The 25,492-nt window shown below is 49.0% G+C and overlaps 1 protein-coding gene across 1 annotated transcript in view; it reads left to right on the top strand.

Moving 5' to 3' along the window:
• Positions 1 to 25,492, top strand: part of ARID3C (AT-rich interaction domain 3C) — a 558,215-nt gene that overhangs the window by 497,553 nt on the left and 35,170 nt on the right. Inside the window, exons 5-6 of the mRNA XM_029581435.1 lie at positions 6,140 to 6,384; positions 20,833 to 21,123. Of these exons, the coding sequence (XP_029437295.1) occupies positions 6,140 to 6,384; positions 20,833 to 21,123 (536 nt within the window). The remainder of the gene's footprint in view (positions 1 to 6,139; positions 6,385 to 20,832; positions 21,124 to 25,492) is intronic.

Here is a 25,492-nt window from a genome sequence, read left to right as displayed (position 1 = left end):
GCTGTGCCACTGACTCCCTGTGTGACCCTGGAACAATGACTTTCGCTCTCTGTGTCTCAGATCCCTGCTCTGACTCCCACTCTCTATGTGACTGTGGTACAAGTCACTTTATCACCTCGTGTCTCAGTTCTAATCCCAGCTGTGCCACTGACTCCCTGTGCGACCATGGAACAATGACTTTCGCTCTCTGTGTCTCAGATCCCTGCTCTGACTCCCACTCTCTATGTGACTGTGGTACAAGTCAGTTTATCACCTCGTGTCTCAGTTCTAATCCCAGCTGTGCCAGTGACTCCCTGTGTGACCATGGAACAATGACTTTCGCTCTCTGTGTCTCAGATCCCTGCTCTGACTCCCACTCTCTATGTGACTGTGGTACAAGTCACTTTATCACCTCGTGTCTCAGTTCTAATCCCAGCTGTGCCACTGACTCCCTGTGCGACCATGGAACAATGACTTTCGCTCTCTGTGTCTCAGATCCCTGCTCTGACTCCCACTCTCTATGTGACTGTGGTACAAGTCACTTTATCACCTCGTGTCTCAGTTCTAATCCCAGCTGTGCCACTGACTCCCTGTGTGACCCTGGAACAATGACTTTCGCTCTCTGTGTCTCAGATCCCTGCTCTGACTCCCACTCTCTATGTGACTGTGGTACAAGTCACTTTATCACCTCGTGTCTCAGTTCTAATCCCAGCTGTGCCAGTGACTCCCTGTGTGACCATGGAACAATGACTTTCGCTCTCTGTGTCTCAGATCCCTGCTCTGACTCCCACTCTCTATGTGACTGTGGTACAAGTCACTTTATCACCTCGTGTCTCAGTTCTAATCCCAGCTGTGCCAGTGACTCCCTGTGTGACCATGGAACAATGACTTTCGCTCTCTGTGTCTCAGATCCCTGCTCTGACTCCCACTCTCTATGTGACTGTGGTACAAGTCACTTTATCACCTCGTGTCTCAGTTCTAATCCCAGCTGTGCCACTGACTCCCTGTGTGACCCTGGAACAATGACTTTCGCTCTCTGTGTCTCAGATCCCTGCTCTGACTCCCACTCTCTATGTGACTGTGGTACAAGTCACTTTATCACCTCGTGTCTCAGTTCTAATCCCAGCTGTGCCACTGACTCCCTGTGCGACCATGGAACAATGACTTTCGCTCTCTGTGTCTCAGATCCCTGCTCTGACTCCCACTCTCTATGTGACTGTGGTACAAGTCACTTTATCACCTCGTGTCTCAGTTCTAATCCCAGCTGTGCCACTGACTCCCTTTGCGACCATGGAACAATGACTTTCGCTCTCTGTGTCTCAGATCCCTGCTCTGACTCCGACTCTCTATGTGACTGTGGTACAAGTCACTTTATCACCTCGTGTCTCAGTTCTAATCCCAGCTGTGCCACTGACTCCCTGTGTGACCCTGGAACAATGACTTTCGCTCTCTGTGTCTCAGATCCCTGCTCTGACTCCCACTCTCTATGTGACTGTGGTACAAGTCACTTTATCACCTCGTGTCTCGGTTCTAATCCCAGCTGTGCCACTGACTCCCTGTGCGACCATGGAACAATGACTTTCGCTCTCTGTGTCTCAGATCCCTGCTCTGACTCCCACTCTCTATGTGACTGTGGTACAAGTCACTTTATCACCTCATGTCTCGGTTCTAATCCCAGCTGTGCCAGTGACTCCCTGTGTGACCCTGGAACAATGACTTTCACTCTCTGTGTCTCAGATCCCTGCTCTGACTCCGACTCTCTATGTGACTGTCGTACAAGTCACTTTATCACCTCATGTCTCGGTTCTAATCCCAGCTGTGCCACTGACTCCCTGTGTGACCTTGGAACAATGAGTTTTGCTCTCCGTGTCTCAGATCCCTGCTCTGACTCCCACTCTCTATGTGACTGTGGTACAAGTCACTTTATCACCTCGTGTCTCAGTTCTAATCCCAGCTGTGCCACTGACTCCCTGTGCGACCATGGAACAATGACTTTCGCTCTCTGTGTCTCAGATCCCTGCTCTGACTCCCACTCTCTATGTGACTGTGGTACAAGTCACTTTATCACCTCATGTCTCAGTTCTAATCCCAGCTGTGCCACTGACTCCCTGTGTGACCCTGGAACAATGACTTTCGCTCTCTGTGTCTCAGATCCCTGCTCTGACTCCCACTCTCTATGTGACTGTGGTACAAGTCACTTTATCACCTCGTGTCTCAGTTCTAATCCCAGCTGTGCCACTGACTCCCTGTGCGACCATGGAACAATGACTTTCGCTCTCTGTGTCTCAGATCCCTGCTCTGACTCCCACTCTCTATGTGACTGTGGTACAAGTCAGTTTATCACCTCGTGTCTCAGTTCTAATCCCAGCTGTGCCAGTGACTCCCTGTGTGACCATGGAACAATGACTTTCGCTCTCTGTGTCTCAGATCCCTGCTCTGACTCCCACTCTCTATGTGACTGTGGTACAAGTCACTTTATCACCTCGTGTCTCAGTTCTAATCCCAGCTGTGCCACTGACTCCCTGTGCGACCATGGAACAATGACTTTCGCTCTCTGTGTCTCAGATCCCTGCTCTGACTCCCACTCTCTATGTGACTGTGGTACAAGTCACTTTATCACCTCGTGTCTCAGTTCTAATCCCAGCTGTGCCACTGACTCCCTGTGTGACCCTGGAACAATGACTTTCGCTCTCTGTGTCTCAGATCCCTGCTCTGACTCCCACTCTCTATGTGACTGTGGTACAAGTCACTTTATCACCTCGTGTCTCAGTTCTAATCCCAGCTGTGCCAGTGACTCCCTGTGTGACCATGGAACAATGACTTTCGCTCTCTGTGTCTCAGATCCCTGCTCTGACTCCCACTCTCTATGTGACTGTGGTACAAGTCACTTTATCACCTCGTGTCTCAGTTCTAATCCCAGCTGTGCCAGTGACTCCCTGTGTGACCATGGAACAATGACTTTCGCTCTCTGTGTCTCAGATCCCTGCTCTGACTCCCACTCTCTATGTGACTGTGGTACAAGTCACTTTATCACCTCGTGTCTCAGTTCTAATCCCAGCTGTGCCACTGACTCCCTGTGTGACCCTGGAACAATGACTTTCGCTCTCTGTGTCTCAGATCCCTGCTCTGACTCCCACTCTCTATGTGACTGTGGTACAAGTCACTTTATCACCTCGTGTCTCAGTTCTAATCCCAGCTGTGCCACTGACTCCCTGTGCGACCATGGAACAATGACTTTCGCTCTCTGTGTCTCAGATCCCTGCTCTGACTCCCACTCTCTATGTGACTGTGGTACAAGTCACTTTATCACCTCGTGTCTCAGTTCTAATCCCAGCTGTGCCACTGACTCCCTTTGCGACCATGGAACAATGACTTTCGCTCTCTGTGTCTCAGATCCCTGCTCTGACTCCGACTCTCTATGTGACTGTGGTACAAGTCACTTTATCACCTCGTGTCTCAGTTCTAATCCCAGCTGTGCCACTGACTCCCTGTGTGACCCTGGAACAATGACTTTCGCTCTCTGTGTCTCAGATCCCTGCTCTGACTCCCACTCTCTATGTGACTGTGGTACAAGTCACTTTATCACCTCGTGTCTCGGTTCTAATCCCAGCTGTGCCACTGACTCCCTGTGCGACCATGGAACAATGACTTTCGCTCTCTGTGTCTCAGATCCCTGCTCTGACTCCCACTCTCTATGTGACTGTGGTACAAGTCACTTTATCACCTCATGTCTCGGTTCTAATCCCAGCTGTGCCAGTGACTCCCTGTGTGACCCTGGAACAATGACTTTCACTCTCTGTGTCTCAGATCCCTGCTCTGACTCCGACTCTCTATGTGACTGTCGTACAAGTCACTTTATCACCTCATGTCTCGGTTCTAATCCCAGCTGTGCCACTGACTCCCTGTGTGACCTTGGAACAATGAGTTTTGCTCTCCGTGTCTCAGATCCCTGCTCTGACTCCCACTCTCTATGTGACTGTGGTACAAGTCACTTTATCACCTCGTGTCTCAGTTCTAATCCCAGCGGTGCCACTGACTCCCTGTGTGACCCTGGAACAATGAGTTTCGCTCTCTGTGTCTCAGATCCCTGCTCTGACTCCGACTCTCTATGTGACTGTGGTACAAGTCACTTTTATCACCTCGTGTCTCAGTTCTAATCCCAGCTGTGCCACTCACTCCCTGTGTGACCTTGGAACAATGACTTTCGCTCTCTGTGTCTCAGATCCCTGCTCTGACTCCCACTCTCTATGTGACTGTGGTACAAGTCACTTTATCACCTCGTGTCTCAGTTCTAATCCCAGCGGTGCCACTGACTCCCTGTGTGACCCTGGAACAATGACTTTCGCTCTCTGTGTCTCAGATCCCTGCTCTGACTCCGACTCTCTATGTGACTGTCGTACAAGTCACTTTATCACCTCATGTCTCGGTTCTAATCTCAGCTGTGCCACTGACTCCCTGTGTGACCTTGGAACAATGACTTTCGCTCTCTGTGTCTCAGATCCCTGCTCTGACTCCCACTCTCTATGTGACTGTGGTACAAGTCACTTTATCACCTCATGTCTCAGTTCTAATCCCAGCTGTGCCACTGACTCCCTGTGTGACCTTGGAACAATGACTTTCGCTCTCCGTGTCTCAGATCCCTGCTCTGACTCCGACTCTCTATGTGACTGTGGTACAAGTCACTTTATCACCTCGTGTCTCAGTTCTAATCCCAGCTGTGCCAGTGACTCCCTGTGTGACCATGGAACAATGACTTTCGCTCTCTGTGTCTCAGATCCCTGCTCTGACTCCCACTCTCTATGTGACTGTGGTACAAGTCACTTTATCACCTCGTGTCTCAGTTCTAATCCCAGCTGTGCCACTGACTCCCTGTGTGACCTTGGAACAATGACTTTCGCTCTCTGTGTCTCAGATCCCTGCTCTGACTCCCACTCTCTATGTGACTGTGGTACAAGTCACTTTATCACCTCGTGTCTCAGTTCTAATCCCAGCTGTGCCACTGACTCCCTTTGTGACCATGGAACAATGACTTTCGCTCTCCGTGTCTCAGATCCCTGCTCTGACTCCCACTCTCTATGTGACTGTGGTATGAGTCACTTTATCACCTCGTGTCTCAGTTCTAATCCCAGCTGTGCCAGTGACTCCCTGTGTGACCCTGGAACAATGACTTTCGCTCTCTGTGTCTCAGATCCCTGCTCTGACTCCCACTCTCTATGTGACTGTGGTACAAGTCACTTTATCACCTCACGTCTCAGTTCTAATCCCAGCTGTGCCACTGACTCTGTGTAATGCTGGGCAAGTTCAGAGGCAATTTTTCAGCAGCCCATGGAGCTGTGAAGTATGTGGGCACTTTTATCTGTTATTTGTGCGGGTGACTTGTGGCATATCTAAATGCCTCCTCTCCTTATCCCATGGGAATTTACTTTTATCCTGATAGAGCAGTGCAACTTTCAGACAAACCACTTTACCCAGATAAATTATTTAGAAAATTGCCCTTCCCCCGCCCCCCTCCCCCATCTCCTTGGTCCTCCGTTCTAACTAATCCTCTGCGTGACCTTGAGACAGGCTTTGGAGAGGGGCGATTTTTAAAGCCTTTTCTCCAGGCCCATGCTGGCAGCTGGATTGAAAAGAGACGTTTGGATGTAGTGTGCAAAGCTTGCAGCTACTCAGCAACCAAGCAGCCTGTTGAAAATGTCCCCGCTTCACTTCTAATGCCAGCTGATCATGGACAGGTCACTCTGGGCGCCTGTGTACTAAATGGGTGTTAGTATGAGGGCTACCAGTGCATTGCTGAGTGGCACTTCAAGCACAACCCTCTGAACCTAGTTTGATCCCCTTCTCCAGTATTCCTTGTGTGTTATCTTAACACAGCAGTGTGTGCATGAGTGGAACTGATGTACGTGCCAGTGTTTGGCCAATCCTTAGAAAGAAACGTGGTAAGAGAAAGCTGCCTGAATCTCTTACAAACATGAATTGGATTAAAGGATTTCTTTGTATAGAGGAAATGGAAGAATAGCACATTTTTTAGATCAAGTTCGAGGTCTCATCCTTACAAAGAGAAAATTGGCAAGCCTTTGCTACATGAGTTGATACAATGAATATTTTTATTACGGTCCGTCTTGAGAGGTCCTATACAAACCAGCTCTCTCTTCTCTTCCAGATACATGAAGTACCTGTACCCGTATGAATGTGAAAAGCAAGGCCTCAGCTCTCCCGGGGAGCTCCAGGCTGCCATCGACAGCAATAGAAGAGAAGGCCGAAGGCAAAGCTTCAGCTCAACGTTATTCAGCTATTCCCCGGTTGGAACCCCCGCGCTGCTGTCCTCCCCCAAGATTCCCATTTCCGCTCTCACCATATCCACGCACAACGGCAACCAGCTCAGCCAGTTACCGACAATCAAGAAAGGTGTGTTTGCATGCGAGGTGCATGTCTAGCCCATCAGCTAGGGGGGGCATGGTCAAAACCTGTTAACATAGCGGGCTTGTTAGTGGAAAGTAATCAATGTACGCTTGAGTAAGAAGTTGGTTAGGCAACATGAGCCAGAGACTGGTGGTCAGTGGAGTCCATGCTGATAAAGGGATCTGGGCAAGTGGGGTCACACAGGGTTCAGAGCGAAACTCGGTTCTCTTCAGTATCTTTATAAATGAAACTGGAAGGGCTGGAAGGAAAAGTGCGCCTGTTTACAGACAAGAATGACAATCTACAACAGAGTATCATTATTATTATTATCATTACTACCAGATTGTGAGCCCGCTGGGGACAGGGAAATACCTACAGCACCTGAAGGTAATCTACTTTAAAGTGTCTGAAAAAACAGATTATAAATTAAATAAATACTAGCTGACACCGGTTGAAAATTCAATGCAGAAGATGTGCTGAGCACACTTTCTTCCCAGGCCAACCCCAGCACTCTCTTTCATCCTGCTCCATCTTGTCCGTTCCCCCCTCCCTTGCCTGACCCCAGCACATTCTGACTCCCCACCCCAGCCCAGTCCCCGGACTCTCTCTCCATACTCCGTCATGGCCGGGTCTTCCATTATCTTAGGAGATCGTCTAGGTTGACAAAATTTTGAGGGCAGCAAAAATCCCAGAACCCTTCAAGTGCCACCTACCCACCTTTAAGATACAGCACCCCAAGAGAAAAAGCAATGGGTGCTGGGTAGATGTAAGGGTGAAGACAGAGAGGAAGCTGGGTGGGCAGGGAAGCTGTGGAGAGAGGGTGCTGGGTGGATGGAGAGAATGAAAGAGACGATTCTGAGCAGGTAAGGGATGGAGAGAGAGCACGCTGGGGTCAAGATGAGAGGAAAGATGCTAGACGGAGGATAGAGAGAAGGGATGCTGGACAGCGGACAAAGGGAGGAGGATGCAGGACTTGGCAGAGGGTGAGAAAAGGAGTGAAAGATGGATGCTGAGTGGGGCAAGGGAGGTGGATGCTGTGCCAGAGTTCTCACCAATAGGCAGTTGTGTAAGGGGGAGTGTGCGAGATTGAAGGTTCGCCCGGGGTGCCTAATACCCTTGCACCGGCCCTGCACTCTGTCCACCCTCTGTCCTGAATATATTTCACCCTTTTCCCTTCCCGCAGCACTCAGCTCTCCCTCCCTTCTGCCCAGCCTGACCAGATCGGAGCAGTCTTGCTCTTTCAACCTCACCTTTTTCCACCTGTCTGCTTCAGTCCAGTCCCATGGCCCTTTTTTCCAGGGTGCCCATCACTCTGGCTCTCTCCGCTCCTGCAGCTTTGTTTTTCCGCACGGCCCTGCCGACACCTCCACGTCTGGTGGACTTTCGATGTGGAGTATTCAACGCACATGTTGTGAGTAAGGCATATAGTTTGGCATGTCCATGCATAGGTTCTGAGCTACACGTGTATGCTCCTCATTCGTACCCCACTAGCTACTGACAGATATCACTTTTGGAGCTAAGAGTATTATATATATATCTAGAAGTAGTAACCGTTCCGTAAAAGCTCAAAGTGAAAGATGTAACATTCAGAATATGGTAAAGCATCTTGTAATAAAACAAAGAAACAATAAACATTAAAAACAATAAAAATACGATAGTCAAATATAATTCATAAAATATCATAAATCATTACAGCAAAAACAAGGAAAGACACAAAATCAAATTATCCTTTAAAGGCCTTTTAAACAGCTGGGATTTTACCAAGCATCTGAAGGTCAGGAAATCACTAGTAAAACACATTTTCTTTGGGAGAGAATTCCAGCTCTGGAGGCCTGATTAATGTCACTTCCCTTGGAGATGGGACCATGAACAAATTCGTTTGCTGAGCTTGCATACCAGAAATTGGTACAAAGAGTATGGATAGAAAGTGCATGTGGACTCTGCATTGATGCAGGCAGGATCGAGTAGGGCATGGCAGGGGGAGAGAGTTAATGTGAAGGATGACTTTAAAAAATGGTCAGAGTTTGGCAGCTACATTTTAGTTCAAAAATCGTGTAGAGACCCCCTAGTCTCCACTAGGTGGCCCTAAATCTCTGCCCTTGGCTTTCCTGCTTCACGGGAGAGACCATTGCTTAACAGCACCTCCTCTAGAGGTTGGCTGCAAATACTACCTCCTCTTCCAATTTTCTTATTTTCTAGCGATTAAGTACATTTTTCCTCGTCCGGTCCCCCTTCGTGGTCGATTCCACCTTGGCGTGGCAGGTTTTTCTCTACATTTTCATCTGTTTTTGCAGTCGATGCCCAACTATTGCCTCACGGTGACCACCGGCCATCGAACGCACGCAGGGTTTTCCTCCCATGGCATCCGGTTTTTGCCGATACCCCCAGTGCCCGCAGACCATGTCTATCACGGATCCGCATGTGGTCTGTATCCTCTGTCTGTAGGTTTCGCACAATATCCATGAGTGCCATCTGTGTGATCAGATGGCCCCAAAGGACGTCGGGCGTGCCTCCATAAAATGGAGAAGCTTTTTGGGGCTCCAAAATCTTTTCCCTCTACCCCTGCGTCAGTTCCTTCGATGCCCCAAGGTTGTGGGGAGCCATTGGACACTTTTCCTCTGCTCCTCTCCCTTGCAAGTACCTCTAAGGATCGAGGGGATGGTGATTGACCCTTGCTAGCCTCACCAGTCTCGAGCTTAGAGATCCTCTACCTCCTTGGCGCCGGGGAAAGACCGAGTCAAGCACCGACACAAGTCCCGGAAGCATCGACACCGGTCGCCGTTGATGCACGGCACCAGTTCCGGGGCGGCACTGAATCGACACCGGCCATCGGAGACCCCATCCTCTGTTGCCCCCAGTAGTCCCAGGCTTTCCCCACTGACACCGGTGCTGGGTACCACGCCACTTTGGAGGCCCGAGGAAGAGCTGGTGATGCCTCGTCCTCCTACTTCAGTTCTGGCCACGATGGACTTACAGGAGGAACTTGACCGCAGGGTGCAGTCCACAGTGCTTAAAGCCCTTCAAAGCATCGAGTTGCCAGTGCCCCCGACCCCCATACCAGTGCCCGAGCCTCCGCCATCTGTGCCAGCACGCCTGCTGGAGCACCTGGACGTTTTACTCGGCACCCTCCCGATGCAACCGGGGCCCATGGGGGACGGTCGGTTCCCAAGCAGCCACCAATGCCCTCCACCAGAGCCATCCCAGTTCTCGGGTCCTCCAAGGAGGAAGACATGGCCGTTACCGCATTTCCTATTCTGTGGTTCCCTGAGCTGGTGCTGGTCCATTCTGGTAATTCGCGGCCTCTGGTACCCTCGATGCCTGCATGCCCTCAAAGTCTCCGAAGCCTTTGGGGCCCAGGACTGATGCCCCTCATGGACCTTGCCCATGGCATGTTGGTCCTAGTGAGGAAGAAGGGCCTTGTGACCCATGGGGTGACGATTCCATGGATTCGTTCTTGGATTATTCCAATAATCCTCTCTCGGAGCCTTCCCCTCTGGAGGAACGGCGCCGGTCGCCATCCGACAGCAGGCTTTGTTAGGGCTAAGGCTGAAGCCATTCCCTTTCAGCTTCTGATGGATGAGGATGCACGTCATAAGAGGCTGGAAGTTCTCCAGTTCATTGACACACCTAAGGAAATCACGGCAGTTCCTATCCCCAATATCTTCAAAGACCTCCTCCTCCGCATGTGGGAATACACCATCTCGATCTCACCAGTGAACAGAAAGGCCGACGCCACCTATTTGGTGCAACAGGCCCTGGGGTTTGATAAAAGACAGCTGCCCCACCAGTCGGTGGTTGTGGAGTCTGCCTTGAAGAAGGTTCATACTCCTGCACCCATGTCTCCGCTCCCTGGAACGCGAGCTTAGGGAGCTGGGTGCCCTAGGCAGAAAGATCTTCCAAGGTGCCATGCTGGTGGCTCACCTCACCGCCTACCAGCTCTGTATGACCCAATACAATCGAAATCTCTGGAAGTGAGTCCAGGATTTCTCGGAGGGCCTCTCCCAGTAACAGCAGGAGGCCTCTCTGCTATTGTTCTCTTGGGTTTTGAGGCCGGGAAACATGAGGTATGTTCCACATACGATGTTTTTGAAACTGTGACCCGCTTTGCTGCCATGGGCATCAATGCCAGAAGGATGGCGTGTCTCAGAGCCTCTGACCGGATGTCCAGAACAGGTTGGCTGACCTCCCCTGTACAGGTGAAAACCTTTTTGGGGATAAGGTTCGCGATGGCACAGTTGAAGGACCATCATGACACCCTTCAATAACTGTCCACCAGTGCTTCAGTAGGCCCATCATCGGCCAGAAAGCATCCTAGACTGGTCTCTCAGAAGCCCTTTTACTGGCAGAAGAAATATTACCCTCCGGCCGCCCGAGCTCATCCTGCACATACTGTGTCCAGGGGAAGCCCTCGCCAGCAGCGAGCGCCAAGGCCCCAACCAGCACCCCAGCCAGCCCCAACTACGGGGTTTTGACTGGCGGCGAGGGAGCAGCAGTCATTCGGCCATACCCCTATTGGTGGACCCTCAGTTGGAGGCAGGCTCCTGCAGTTCACACACCATTAGGAAGAGTTAACATTGGACCGCTGGGTCCTCTCAGTTGTCTGCTATGGGTACTGTCTGCATTTCAGCAGGCTCACCATGGCCATCGTGGGGTTCCTCCGCCCTCCTGGTTGCTCTTCAGACAGAACTCTCTTCCCTTCTTACAGCGGGTGCAGTGGAACCAGTACCTGTCTGTCAGAAGGGCCAGGGATTCTATTCGAGATATTTCCTCATTCCGAAGATGAATGACAGCTTGCGCCCCATTCTCGACCTCCGGCCATTGAACAAGTTTCTCGTAAGAGAAAAATTCAAGATGGTCTCTCTGGGCATGCTGATTCTGCTCCTCGGAAGTGGAGACTGGCTTTGCTCCCTCGATCTCAAGGAGGCTTGCGCACATATTGCAATTATCCCCAACCATCACTTCGTAGTGGGGACCACACACTACCGGAACAGAGTGCTGCCCTTCAGGCTGGCATTAGCCCTCATATTTTCACCAAGTGCTTAGCGGTGGTGGCTGCCTCTCAGGCGTCATTTGTTCCATGTGTTCCCATACCTGAACGACTGGCTTATCAGAAGCGAGTCCCGCTCCAGAGCCCTGCAAGCTCTAGTCTTAACGGTGCAAACCCTGCAGGCTGCAGGGTTCGTTATCAACTTCCCCAAGTCGCACCTCTGTCCGTCTCCTCAGCTAGACTTCATTGGCGCCAGGTTGGACATGGCACAAGCGAAAGCTTTCCTGTCCAAAGATTGGGCGATTGCCCTCGCCTCACTGGCCGCCCTCGTCTGCAACAGTCGAAAGGTACCGGCCCACCTCTTACTCCACCTTATGGGCCACATGGCGGCCTCCATTCATGTGACTCCTCTGGCACGCCTCTATATGAGATGTGCCCAATGGACCTTACAATCCCAGTGGCGACAGGCATCTCAGGATCTCGAGGTTCCGGTCACGGTCACGGACCACCTACTAGCATCTCTGTCCTGGTGGAAAAATCTTCCCAAACTGCAAAGGAGACTTCCCTTCCAGCCCATTCTGCCACAAGTGATCCTTACCACGATGCTCCTCCCCAGGGATGGGGAGCCCACATCAACGGTCTTCATATGCAGGGCCTTTGGACCACTGCCGAAACCCACTGCCAGATAAACTTTCTGGAGCTTCTGGCAATGTGGTACGCCCTCTGGGCTTTCAGGGACCGATTGTCATCCAAGACTGTGCTTATCCAGACGGACAATCAGGTCACGATGTGGTACATTAACAAGCAGGAAGGCAAGGACTCGTTCCTCCTCTGCCAAGAGGCAGTGCAACTTTGGTCCTGGGCCCTGACTTAAGGGATGTCGCTGAGGGCAACCTACCTGCCAGTCACCTCAACGTGCTGGCAGACCGCCTGAGCCAGTCCATCCAGCCCTGTGAATAGTCCCTCATCTGAGAGGTGGCGGCCCAGCTGTTCCACCTGTGGGGCATGCCGGAGGTGGATCTTTTTGCCTCCCCTCTCAAACACAAGGTGAACAATTTCTGCTCCCTGATAGCCGGGGACAGTCATCCAGCCTGCGATGCCTTCTTCCTCCACTGGGGGAAGGGCCTGCTGTATGCATATCCCCTCCTTCCGCTCCTCTCCAAGACTCTGCTAAAGCTTCAACAGGACAGAGGGACCATAATTTTCGTTGCACTGTATTGGCCCCGGCAGGTTTGGTTCCTTCTCCTGCAGGACCTGTCCATACGGATCTCATATCGCAGAATCAGGGCACTCTGCGCCATTTGAACCTCCAGGTGTTAGCCCTCACGGCTTGGATGTCGAGCATATAATCCTCCAGCCTTTGCAGCTCTTAGACTGAGTTTCCCAGGTCCTGGTGGAGTCTCAGAAACCTTCCACCAGGAAGTCCTGCAGCTGAAAGTGGAAAAGGTTTTCCTTTTGGTGTATGAGACATGATCTAGATCCTTTCTCCTGCCCCCTTCCCCTGCTGTTGGACTACCTGTGGCATCTGTCCGAGTCTGGGCTTCAGACCAGCTCAGCCAGGGTGCACCTCAGCACTGTTAGCTCCTACCATCGAGGTATCGCTGGAAAGCCTGTTTCGGTCCAACCCTTAGTGAGCTGTTTCATGAGGGGTCTCCTCCAGCTAAAGCCCCCACTGCAGCCCCTGGTTGCATCCTGGGACTTCAACGTTGTTCTTGAATGGCTCATGCAACCTCCCTTTGAGCCGCTGCAGTCCCGCGACCTGAAGTTTCTCACCTGGAAAGTCATATTCCTGTTGGCGTTTATTTCGGCTCCTGGAGTTAGTGAGCTTCAGGACTTGGTCACGTACACACCGTACACGAAATTCTTCCATGATCGTGTGGTCCTGTGTACACTTCCAAAGTTTCTGCCCAAGGTTGTGACTGCTTGCCATCTAAACCAGTGCATTTGCTGAGCCGCAGCCTGGAGCTCCCTTCATACATTTGTGGCTCCTTACTGCCTCGACAGAGATGGCGCCAGGGCAGTGCCTTTAGTCAGTCTGTCCTACACAATCTTTTCCAGACCGGAACCCAACTGTTCCTGCTTCGTGCCTCTTGTGGAGCCAGACCGCCCCTCGTTTGCCCACAGCGCCATAGTTGTGTTGTGCCCGTTGGCATCTTGTTCTGCTGCTGTTGGCCTCTTCAGTTGAATGGGGCAGTCTGGAGCTCAGTATTCACCCATGTGAGGACTGCCATCCTGCTTGTCCTAGGAGAAAGTGCAGTTGCTTACCTGTAACAAGTGTTCTCCTAGGGCAGCAGGATGTTAGTCCTCAGGAATCCCGCCCGTCTCCCCATGATATTGGGTTCACCTCCAATTTGTTGTTTTATTTTTTCGCTTGTGTTTTGCTTTGTTACGAGACTGAAGGGGACCTCGCGTGGACGCGCAGATAGTAGCAGGCTGGGCATGCTCAGTCTGCTGGTCAAAGCTTCTAGAAACTTTGACAAAAGTTTTCCGTGTCGAGCTTCATCGGATGATGTCACCCACATGTGAGGACTAACATCCTGCTGTCCTAGGAGAACACCTGTTACAGGTAAGCAACTGCGCTTTTCCCTCAATAAAATGGATCCACACCTTGGGACAAACAAAGAGAGGAAACAAGCCCATGGAGACAGCCCCCACCTATAAATGTTTTTTTGGCCCTTTGGGACACATCCAACCCACCTAGAAAGGATAACACATGCATTTGGGGTAGAGAAATCCAAGGGCTAAATACTATTTTTGGAAGGGAAGAACTAGCAATCACCAAATAAGAAAGAAACCTAGGGGTTGTCATCTCCGATGGCTTCAAGGAAAAGGGCTGATAGAATGTTTACAGTCCTAAAGAGAGGTATCATTAAGAGAGGTAATATTATCTCTCTACAAGTCTGTGGTGAGACCCCACCATGAGCACTGTGTGTAATTCTGGAGAATGCATCTATGTATTGTATTTTTAAATGTATTTGACAAAGGTGATATAAAAAAATTAAATAAAATACAAAAGAGCATTGACAAGGAGATACTTTATTTATTTATTAAATTATCTATTCACTTTTTATATACCGATATTCGTAAAATCTTCATAGATACTTCAAGGAAAGGCCACCAGAATGGTGCATGGACTGCATTAGAAGCCACATAAGAGAGAAACTTCCGGAACTAAAGATGCACTCCCCAGAAGAAAGGAAGGGCAAGGGGAGATACAGCACAAACATTCAAATGTCTTGCAAGCTTCAATAAGGTACCAACAGGAAGCATTTTCCATAGACTGAAAAGTTCAAGGACAAAAGATCATCATACGAAGCTGAAGGATGGGAAATTCGAAAGGAATGTGGGACTTTGACTGAGAGGGTGGAACAGATTTCCAGTGGAGGTGGTAGGAATTAAAAAAATAAATAAATGAAAGTGACACAATTCAAGTATCCCTAGAGCAGACACAAAGGGACCTTCGTGGCGAGGGAGGGAGGGAGACCAGAGATGGACTGAGGCCTGTGTCAGTAGGGTAGGCAGGCAGCAGTGGGCAGAGCGTGTGGAACCGTTTTCTTAATCTGCTGACAGTATCTTCCACGTTCCCCTTCAGGATATTCCTGTGTTGTCTACTTCTTAAACTGGTGTAAAACCTCGTGCTCCTATGAGTTGAAATATCTATACTGAAAATAAATCAAGTTGGTTTTATTGACTGGAGAGATTAGGAAGCAAAATTCAAGTTAATGTTTAATTAGTTTTATTGAACTCCTGGCTGAAAGTTAATTACTCCTGTCTGCTGCTGAGGCTAAAACCCTTAAAAACTTAAAAGCAGGCCTAGATCCATCGCGTTGGACCTCTGACCCATTCACTAACATCTTTGGGTCCCGTGCTTTCACATGTATACATTTGTTGATCTGTCATGCAGAGACAGGGGATGCCTCTTATACAGTTTAGAATTAAGAGGGCAGTTTTAAAATTGATTTACAGGGGTGAAAAGCATATTACCCATGGGAAACCGTCTAGCTGAAAGTTGTCCACCCGCGATTCCGCTGGAAGTCCACATGTTGTTCCTCAGCGCACACGTTTTTTTTAGCCATGCAGAGAGGAGGCATTCCTGAGAGAAGGTTTGGATCGAGGCAGGAAGAGCACGTTCGCAGACACACAGCACTTTCAAATCTACCTGCGATTTTTCAAGCAAAATTCTATCCGTCCAAAAAAAAAAGCATGCGCGAAGGACCTGCGGCCAGTTTCAACAGGAACGTCGTCGCCTACTTTTCCTTTGAAAATTGGTACAGGCGTGGATTTTGTCCCAGAAAAAATTAGCAAAAGATATAGAAGTCTTATTTCTGTTTTTACTTTTAGCCTGATTTCTCTGCTGGCTGAAGCCAGTAAGAGCAGTGCCAGGAATCTGCGCTCCGTGATGGGACACCACCAGCAGAGAAAGAAAACGCGGAGGTACACGATCTGGCACAGACCTTCAAGTACTGTATAGAGAGTACCACACTGGAGCTCAGCTGTGCATTCAGGAGGGCAGGACGTGGTGGTGAATGCAAGCTGCCTCTTTTCAGAAGGCGTATGGATTGGAAGTCGAAGCGTACATCATTATAATATATTAGCAACCTAGTAGCTTAGTGGCTCTGCTGTGCGGGTATTAGGTGAAGGACCCAAGTTTGATTGCGGGGTTAGGTCTTCTGTTCCCTGGACTAGCCTGGGCTGGGGGGATACTCGGAGGCAACATTCACAGCCCCTGGGAGGGAGGAAATGCCCAGTTATGCAATGCTGACCCTTCCTGGCTGGGCTTAGAGCACAAGGTTGCAGTGTTCCAGAAGGAGCCATGGTGTGTGGTCCCCAGAAGAGCAATCTCGCTGCCGTGACTGGACTGAGTGGTGAAATGATATAAAATAAGGGGGGAAACCCTCCTTGTGCTTGTAAAATAAAGTCTGATAACCCATTGGAAGCTAGTTCTAATTGAGCTGGAGTTATGATTTGCGGCTCCTGGGGCTGTCCAGCGAGTCATCTCACTCATCATGGCGTTGCTTCCAAGTCTGCATGCCCGCCGCCCTTGACCTCAGCCGAGAACACTGCTGGGACTTCTCTTGTGAGTAACACTGCCATGCCTCCCATGTGCTTCTGAGGCCACAGCCTTCCTACTCCTTCTAGGTCACATAGGCACACGCTTGCACAGCTTGGCAGCTTTTAAAGGGCCAATGGCAGGAAGAGCCCCACGGCGCTCAATGATAACATCAGCGGCCTGCTCCTATTTAAATGTGCCTTGCGCTCCCTTCCTTTGCTTCAGCAATGGGTTTCCTGCTTTCGAGTAGTGCGTGTTGCTTCTGCGTTTGGTTCCTATTCCTTTCTGCGTTCCTAGTTCCAGCCTTCCTTGCCTCCTTCAGTTCTATCTTGTCCATCCTTGTCTTGCTTTCTGCATTCAGCCTTGCCTTGTCTCCCTCGTCTAGCCTTACTCGTCCTATCTGTCTTGTCCAGTGGCTCTCGTGTGTCTTTATCTATCCTTGGCTTGACTCTCCGGATCTTGACCTCTTGCTTGGACCTGACCACGATTGCCTGCTGCCCGGACCTGACTAGTCTTGCCAGCTGCCCACCTCGACCTTGGCCTACTCTTGACTCTGTTCGTCTGCAGCCTACCCTGACCTCAGTGTGCCTCTGGACTTCTGTCATCCTCATCAACTTAGGGACCCACCTAAGTCCTACTGGCCGCCAAAACCCAAAGGCTCAACCTGCGGGGGAGGCAGTTGGTAAAGGTGAAGCTCCAGACTGTCCCATTATAGGGTGTGGCCGCCAGCTGCCAGCGTAGGCCTTGGGGGGTTTCCTTGAGGCTGCATCAACTATGCCACAGCACAAAGGGCTCACTCACCTGCTACCCTTCACAGTTGGGAGCCTACACGATCAGAAAGAAACTATTGGTATGTATCACCTAAAAGCGGCAGTATCTCTAGATAAAATGTTACTTTCCCTATAGTTTGGGGCTGTCTTCCAGGAGGATAATAAGCTCCAAGCCCACTGCTTACCAACTGAGTCGATGAGAGGCTCAGCATTGTCATGGAATTTGGGGGCATGAGCAAACAATTCCGTGGTATATAACCAGCCTCTTATCATGGAGAAAATAAGCTTCGCATCAAAATATTATCTCCTTTGGTGGGAGAAGTGCTCTAAATGTCCTTGCTGGGAGAAGACATTTTTTATTTTCATGGAAAATGTAATCTTCCTGCTTTGACAATCGTTATTACATCAATGTGTCCCCCGTGGGGTCAGGTGGCAGGATATAATCTCCTTCCCCCCCACTCCTTATTGTATAGGTTCTCAGTTTCAGCCAACAGGCTAAGAAGGAACTGCCCCTAGCCCATGACTCGGCTTATACTTGAAAAAAGAAGCTGAGAAGCAGTCAGGGACAGAAGATTTTTTTTCCTTTTTGGCCTTGGTCATAACTTAATTGTGATCCCAAATGGTTCATGTCACAAGGGAGCATGAGTTAGACCTTCCGAATAGTCAAGCACCCCATGCCCCAACTTGCAATTTTCATATAGCCCTCATGCTCCTGGCATTTTAGAAACCTTTTCTTCTAGAGAATCAGGCCAGTTCAGTTCAGTAGCAATCTCGGGACAGTCAGAGCACATTGTGATGTCATTGAGTATTTTTAAAGCTGCTTCACCATTAGTAGACATCAAGCATTTTGAAAACTGCCCTGCCATTGGCTAGTAGTCAACCATATGAAAATTTTTTGTACCAAAAAGGAAACCATGCAACATAAAATGTTCACACATCTCCTTGTTAAATCTCAGTTGCAAGAAATTACACCGGAAGCTCCCAACTGCGAAAAAGCTTAACCTTCCGCAGGGAGAAAAATTCAAAATTTGGGGTTTATCAGACTACGTCCCGAGCTTAGCTGGAACACTACTTTGAATACTGACCTTGTCTTTACTCAGGGACATTTGAAATAATACACAGAATGTAGGAGGAAGTCAGCAGTTTACACACATCGTATTTACAGAACAAAGAAACTTGCTGTGCAGGTTGGATGGAATACTTGGGTCTTCACCTGCCATCATGCGCTATGTTACTATGTTAAATATATAATTTACGGTAAATGTGATGTTTTATTACAGGTCTTTTGTATTGTTGATAATTTGATGTGTGTAAAATTGAAATCTATATATTGGACATAACTTATGGAGCTTGCGGAATATAAATTCTGTTTAGCTGTTTATTTTGGTATTTGTTTTTTGCTATTGTATGAAATGCATTTTATGCTGTGTTATGTATTATTATTGCAAATTGCTTCGGGCGACTTTTGATCAGTGAAGTGATAAAAAAAAAAAAAAAGTATATTATTAAATAAATAAATATTGTGAAATAAATACAAATTCTGAATATTTACATCAACAAAAATGTATTTCGTAGTCGAAGGGCCCAGACTGGAACTTGAATGATCTACAGAGATAGCAAGAGTCTGAGGAGGCAGCATGTCAGGGGTGGGGATCAGTATCCCAAGGATAGTATTGATTATGAAAGAGCTGCATGAAAGGGGATTTGAAAGAAGCTAAGGAAGCCGCCTCGGAGTTGATGGCATTCTTATCAACGCAGCTCAAGAGCAGGGACCAGGGCAGCAAGATTTTAAATTGTCAATTTATAATGTTTGCCGTATCTTTTTCGTAGCAGTCTTTCATAGATATGGCAGGTATAAAGTTTTTCCATTGGCCCACAATAGCCAACCTGGCAACCAGCAGGAGATAGTGCACAAATTACTTCCATACAGGTCGATCCTGTAAGGCCGCGGTAATAACAGTGCGGCAGTGTCAGGCACACCCTTCCTCCCCGCACGCACAGTTCTCTTGACCTAGCGCCTGATACTCTCTTCTAATCGCATGCAAATGCATGCCGCGGCTTTAAAGCGGTAGGGAAGGGTTATGCCCGCGTAACCCATTTTACTGTATAGGCGCTTAATACAGCGCCTATACAGTAACCAGGGTGCGCTGGTACCTGTCATTTCAAATGTCATTTCAAATGACATTTGAAATGACAGGTACCAGGAAGTGAAAAAAAAAAATTCCAAAATATGTAAAAACCTGAGTGTTCAAAAAAAAATAAATTTTAAATACCTGTCGGAGGGCCGCGTGGGTCCAGGCGGCGGCGGCGGGAGCCGGGTGGTCGCGTGTTAAATCTAGGCCGCGGGCGGGTGGGCGCCTGTTCCAGGCGGCAGCGGCAGCGGCGGCGGGGGGACACGCATTAGTTCGAGACGGTCGGTGGGCGGCGGGTGGTCGCGTGTTAAATCTAGGCCGGGTCACACAGGCGCGCATTCATTCATCCAGGCGGAGGAGCCGGCGGTGAAAGCTGCCGGCTCCGCCTGAATGAATGTGCGCCTGTGCGACCCCTGCGATTCGGCACTCAAGGCAGTCACAGCATTCATTCACTGCCGGTGGGGGCTGCCAGGGCAGCCCCCACCGGCAGTGAATGAATGCGACCCCTGCGATTCGGCGCTCAAGGCAGTCACAGCATTCATTCACTGCCGGTGGGGGCTGCTGGGGCAGTCCCCACCGGCAGTGAATGAATGCGACCCCTGCGATTCGGCGCTCAAGGCAGTCACATGCCGTGACGGCATGTGACTGCCTTGAGCGCCGAATCGCAGGGGTCGCACAGGCGCGCATTCATTCAGGCGGAGCCGGCGGCTTTTGCCGCCGGCTCCTCCGCCTGGATGAATGAATGCGCGCCTGTGCTGACCCGGCCTAGATTTAACACGCGACCACCCGCCGCCCACCGACCGTCTCGAACTAACGCGTGTCCCCCCGCCGCTGCCGCTGCCGCCTGGAACAGGCGCCCACCCGCCCGCGGCCTAGATTTAACACGCGACCACCCGGCTCCTGCCGCCGCCGCCTGTACCCACGCGGCCCTCCGACAGGTATTTAAAAATTTTTATTTTTTCTTCTGACAGGTTTTATGTGTCCCACAGCATTACATTTTCTCGATCATCTCTGTATCGCTTTTTTTTTTTATTGTGTTTTATTGTTTTTGAGTGTCTTAAGCGGTGTCGATGGATTTGTTACTAGACTCACAGTCCTAACTCCTACTAGGGGGAGGCGGTAAACTAACACGTTACGGCCGCGGCAAAACAGTGCGTTACTAATGAGATAACCTGAGCGCGCGTTACGGTATCGGAGGGGAATAGCTAATTCCTTCATTATACAGCTAATTCGTTCATTTACATGCCGGGTGGGGAAGGGTTACGCGTCTGTTTTAAGAAGCGCTACGGACGCGCGAAACTGGAGATGTATCGCTGGTTTGCCTTACGCGTCCGAATTGTGCGCAGCGAGCTTGTTACAGACGAGAAATCTTCAAATGAATGTTACTGTATCGAGCTGTTAGTGAGAAAAAAACAGGCTTATCGTGAGTCAGGAAAACAATAATTGCCAGAGACTAGGGCACCGGCAGACTGGTACCGGGATCCGATTCACTTCTTGCTGTTTTTCTAATTCCAGAAGAGTGCCGGCTCTCCTCGGGCATCCCCAGCCGAATCGCCATCCCCGTGAGCCTGGCGGGCCACCACGTAGCAGCCGCCCAAGCCGTGGCAGTGCAGGCGGCTGCAGCCCAGGCAGCGCAAGCGGCAGCCCTGGAGCAGCTGCGAGAGAAGCTGGAGTCCGGGGAGCCCCCCGAGAAGAAGCTGGCCCTGGTGGCAGAGGAGCAGCAGCGCCTGATGCAGCGCGCTTTGCAGCAGAACCTGCTGGCCATGGCGTCGCAGTTCCCAATGAACATCAAAATCAACAACCGAGGTAGAGTTCTCCCACGTGCAGATCCGTCCCAGGGTGGTAGTTTGGTTCCTTCTCCTGCAAGCTCATAATTCCTCATCCCGCCCGCATCTCAGCAGGGACCTGCTGAGATTTATTGATTTATTTATTTATTTATTTATTTATTTAAGGTTTTTCTATACCGGCATTCATGAAAGCGTTCACATCATGCCAGTTTACATGAAACAGGGGTGTGAAGAAACAACCAAGAACATAAATAAACGTGAAGAAGAGATGCAGTTACAATTAACAGGGGCTGATAACTGGGAGGTGAAAATAGAAAGAGAAAGAGGAGGTTAATTATATACAATAGTACAGTATATATACACAATCCGAAATATACAGTTGCTGAGTGGAGTCTTTAATGGTGGGCGTGTTAAGTGGAGTTCGGGAAGGCTTGCCTAAACAGCCATGTCTTAAGTCTTTTCCTAAAAGTTAGTAGGCATGGCTCATTTCTGAGATCTGGTGGGATGGTGTTCCATAATTGTGGGCCTGCTGTGGAGAAGGCTCGGTGTCTTAAGGTACTGTGGTTAGTGGTTTTGGTAGGTGGAACAATGAGGCATCCTTTGTAAGCTTCTCTGGTCGGTCTTGTGGATATGTGTGAACGTATAGGAATTTGTAGGTCAATTGTGGTGTGTTGGTGAATGATTTTGTATATTAAGGTGATAGATTTGTAAATTACTCTGAAATGAATTGGTAACCAGTGGAGGTCTTTTAGGACTGGGGAGATATGGTCTCTCTTCCTGGTGTTAGTTAGTAGTCTGGCTGCTGCGTTTTGGACCATTTGTAGCGGTTTGGTGTAGGAGGAGGGGAGGCCTCCTACACCAAAGAGTATCAGGCGCTAGGTCAAGAGAATATGGTCTCTCTTCCTGGTGTTAGTTAGTAGTCTGGCTGCTGCGTTTTGGACCATTTGTAGCGGTTTGGTGTAGGAGGAGGGGAGGCCAAGTAACGTAGAGTTACAATAGTCTAATTTGGAGAATATGAGAGCTTGGAGGATGGTTCTGAAGTCTTTGGTGTGGAAGAGGGGTCTTATCCTTTTTAAAACATGCAGCTTATAGAAGCAGTCTTTGGTTGTTTTGTTTATGTGGGCTTTGAAGTTAAGTTTATTGTCGATTATAACACCTAGATCTCTTACTTGAGTAGTTTGTAGGTTGGTTGGAAGACAAGTTGAAGGATTGTTGTTCTCAGGAGAAATGAGTAATAGTTCTGTTTTATTGGAGTTAAGTACCAGATTTAGGCTGTTGAGGAGGTTTTTGATTTCTTGATGACAGGACTCCCAGAAATCGAGTGTTTTTGAGTATGATTCTTTGATGGGGATCAGTATTTGTATGTCGTCTGCATAAAGAAAGTGATTTAAGTTGAGGTTGGTGAGGAGTTGACAAAGAGGCATGAGGTAAATATTAAAGAGTGTAGGGGATAAAGAGGAGCCTTGAGGGACTCCAATGGTCGAGTCGAAACGTGATGACTCTTTGTTTTGGATTTTAACTTTATAACCTCTGTTAGTGAGAAATGATTTGAACCAGGAGAGCGCCAATCCAGAAATTCCTATTGTAGATAATTGGTTTAAGAGTATAGAATGATTGACGGTATCAAAGGCTGCTGAAAGATCTAGAAGGACCAATATGAAGGATTGGCCTTTGTCTATGCCAAGAATAGTGAGGTCTGTGAGGGAGGTGAGGAGGGATTCTGTACCTAGGTTCTTGCGGAATCCATATTGCGAGGCGGATAGCAGTTTGTTATCTTCAATGTAGTCTGATAGTTGAGAATTCTCCAGCCTTTCCATAATCTTGGCAATGAAAGGAAGATTGGCTATAGGTCGGTAATTGTTGGGGTCATTTGGTTCCAAGTTTGGTTTTTTTAAGAGTGGTTTGAGTGAGGCCTGTTTGAGGTCTTCAGGGAAGGAACCTTGAGAGAGTGAACAGTTGATGATGTCTGCCAGTGTTTTGGATATGATGTCTGGGATTGCAAGAAGAAGTTTGGTAGGAATATGGTCCGCTGGGTGCGAAGAAGGTTTCATTCTTCTAAGGATAGTTTGGATTTCGGCAGCTGTGGTAGGTTCAAAGAATTCGAGGTGATTATTTTTGATGGGAGGCAGTAGAGATGATGGAAGGGGGGCGATTTTGGAAGGAAGTTGGGTAAGAAGATTCGTGATTTTATTTTGAAAAAATAGTGCAAGTTCTTCAGCTTTAGATTGAGCTTTGTTACTAGGGCACTCTGGTGAGGGTATTTGGGTGAGGGTGGATACATAGTTGAATAGGGCTTTGGCGTCAAAGACCAAGTTGTGAATTTTGGAAGCATAAAAGTCTCTTTTTGATTTGTAGGTGGAGGCCTTGTACTGATGAAGCGTGAATTTGTAAGTTGAGAGTGTGTTGGCGTTTGGGATTTTTCTCCAGTTGGATTCCTTTTGTCTTAAATTTTGTTTGAGCCTTCTGAGTTCGTTAGTGAACCATGGTTGTTTTTTGGAGGAGTTTGGGTGGGATTTTTTAGTTGTTAGAGGGCAGAGTTTGTTGGCTATGTTTTCTGTGATTGCATTCCAGGAGCGTAGGGCCGTGTTGGGATCTGAGAAGACTATATCGGTGAGGTGATTGGTTAATTGTTTGGTGAGGTCATCAGAGTGGCAAGATTTCCTGTAGAGAAAGGAAGGTGAGGGGGTATTAGGGGCACTAGAATTTTCCAGCTGAAATGATGTGGAGATCATGGAATGGTCTGACCAAGGTACCTTCAAATTTTTTTGGTGGGGAGGACGATTTTATGCCTTTGTTGATAAAGATCAGGTCCAGCATATGACCTGCTTTATGTGTAGGACTGTTGACCTTTTGGGTGAAGCCCATCGCTGAGAGGGCTAGGAGCAGTGTTTGGCAGCTTGGTGAAGGAGAAGGGTTGTCCATATGGAGATTGAAATCTCCTAATATTATTGCAGGAGTGTCTAGGTTGATGAGTGTAGTAGTTATTTCGATGAAGGGTGAGACATCAGATTCTAATAGGCCTGGGGGGGCATAGATGAGGAGGATTTGAAGTTGGTGTGATGTGAAGAAGCCGATTTCAAGCTTGGTGTCGGAGTGGACCGGATGGTGTGAGAACCTGAGGTCTTTTTTTGTTGCAAGGAGGATTCCTCCTCCTCTCTTTTTCAGTCTGGGAAGAGAGAATATGTCGTAAGTTTGCGTCGGTAGTTGGTTTATTATTGCGGTGTCTGAGGGTTTCAGCCAGGTTTCAGTTATTGCGCAGATGTCCGGCTTAGTGTCATTGAGGTAGTCGTTGAGGATTAGTGATTTTTTGGTTAAGGATTGCGCATTGAATAGCGATAGGGTAAATAGGGTAAGTCCTAAGAGCTGGGTTATCGGAGTGATTAGGATTGGTGTGAGAGATTTTAGGTTACGATGGTATGTTTGACTGGTTGATGTTCTTTTCTGAGTGAGGCAGTGATGTAGGATTGGGATTGGGAAAGTAGGATGCATATTGTAAGCTTGATTTGTATTGAATGTAGGCATCATTTGCGAGGATGGTGTAGTTGTCTGAGGAGTTAGTTTGTCTGAGTCAGGCGTTGTTGCGTGGATGCTGGAGTCCTGAAAGGTTGTCTGCGTGTGGAGTTGTCTGAGAAGCTGTCTGAGTCAGGCCTTGTTGAGTGGAAGGTGGAGTCCTGAAGGTTGTCTGCGTGTGGAGTTGTCTGAGAAGCTGTCTGAGTCAGGCCTTGTTGAGTGGAAGCTGGAGTCCTGAAAGGTTGTCTGTGTGTGGAGTTGTCTGAGAAGCTGTCTGAGTCAGGCTTTGTTGAGTGGAAGCTGGAGTCCTGAAAGGTTGTCTGTGTGTGGAGTTGTCTGAGAAGCTGTCTGAGTCAGGCCTTGTTGAGTGGAAGCTGGAGTCCTGAAAGGTTGTCTGCGTGAGGAATTGTCTGAGGGGCTGTCTGAGTCAAGTGTTGTTGAGTGGATGAGTCAGTTGTTGAGTGAGGCGTTGTTGAGTGTAAGCTGGAGTCCTGAAAGGTTGTCTGCGTGTGGAGTTGTCTGAGAAGCTGTCTGAGTCAGGCCTTGTTGAGTGGAAGCTGGAGTCCTGAAAGGTTGTCTGGTGTGGAGTTGTCTGAGAAGCTGTCTGAGTCAGGCGTTGTTTAGTGGATGCTGGGTTTGTGATTGTCTGCGTCATCGGTTGTGGAGTGGGTATTTTTTGCGTTGTAGAAGTGGTGACCCACGTGGCCCGTCGGGGTTTGGGTGAGTGTAAAGAATTCTGGAGAGAGTCTTACCCAGTTTCCTAGGGATGGCTGCGGCTCTTTCTCTCGGCAGGTCGTCCTTTGGTGTTATTGTCACGTGAGAGGCCGGAGGTCAGTCGGGCATAAAGGTCTTATGTCGTGACACATGTGAATGCGTAG

This window comes from Rhinatrema bivittatum, chromosome 1 (assembly GCF_901001135.1).
Source record: "Rhinatrema bivittatum chromosome 1, aRhiBiv1.1, whole genome shotgun sequence".
In the NCBI taxonomy this organism is placed as follows: Eukaryota; Metazoa; Chordata; class Amphibia; order Gymnophiona; family Rhinatrematidae; genus Rhinatrema; species Rhinatrema bivittatum.
The sequence above is the reverse complement of the archived record's forward strand: the minus strand, read 5'-3'. Positions and strand labels throughout refer to the sequence as shown.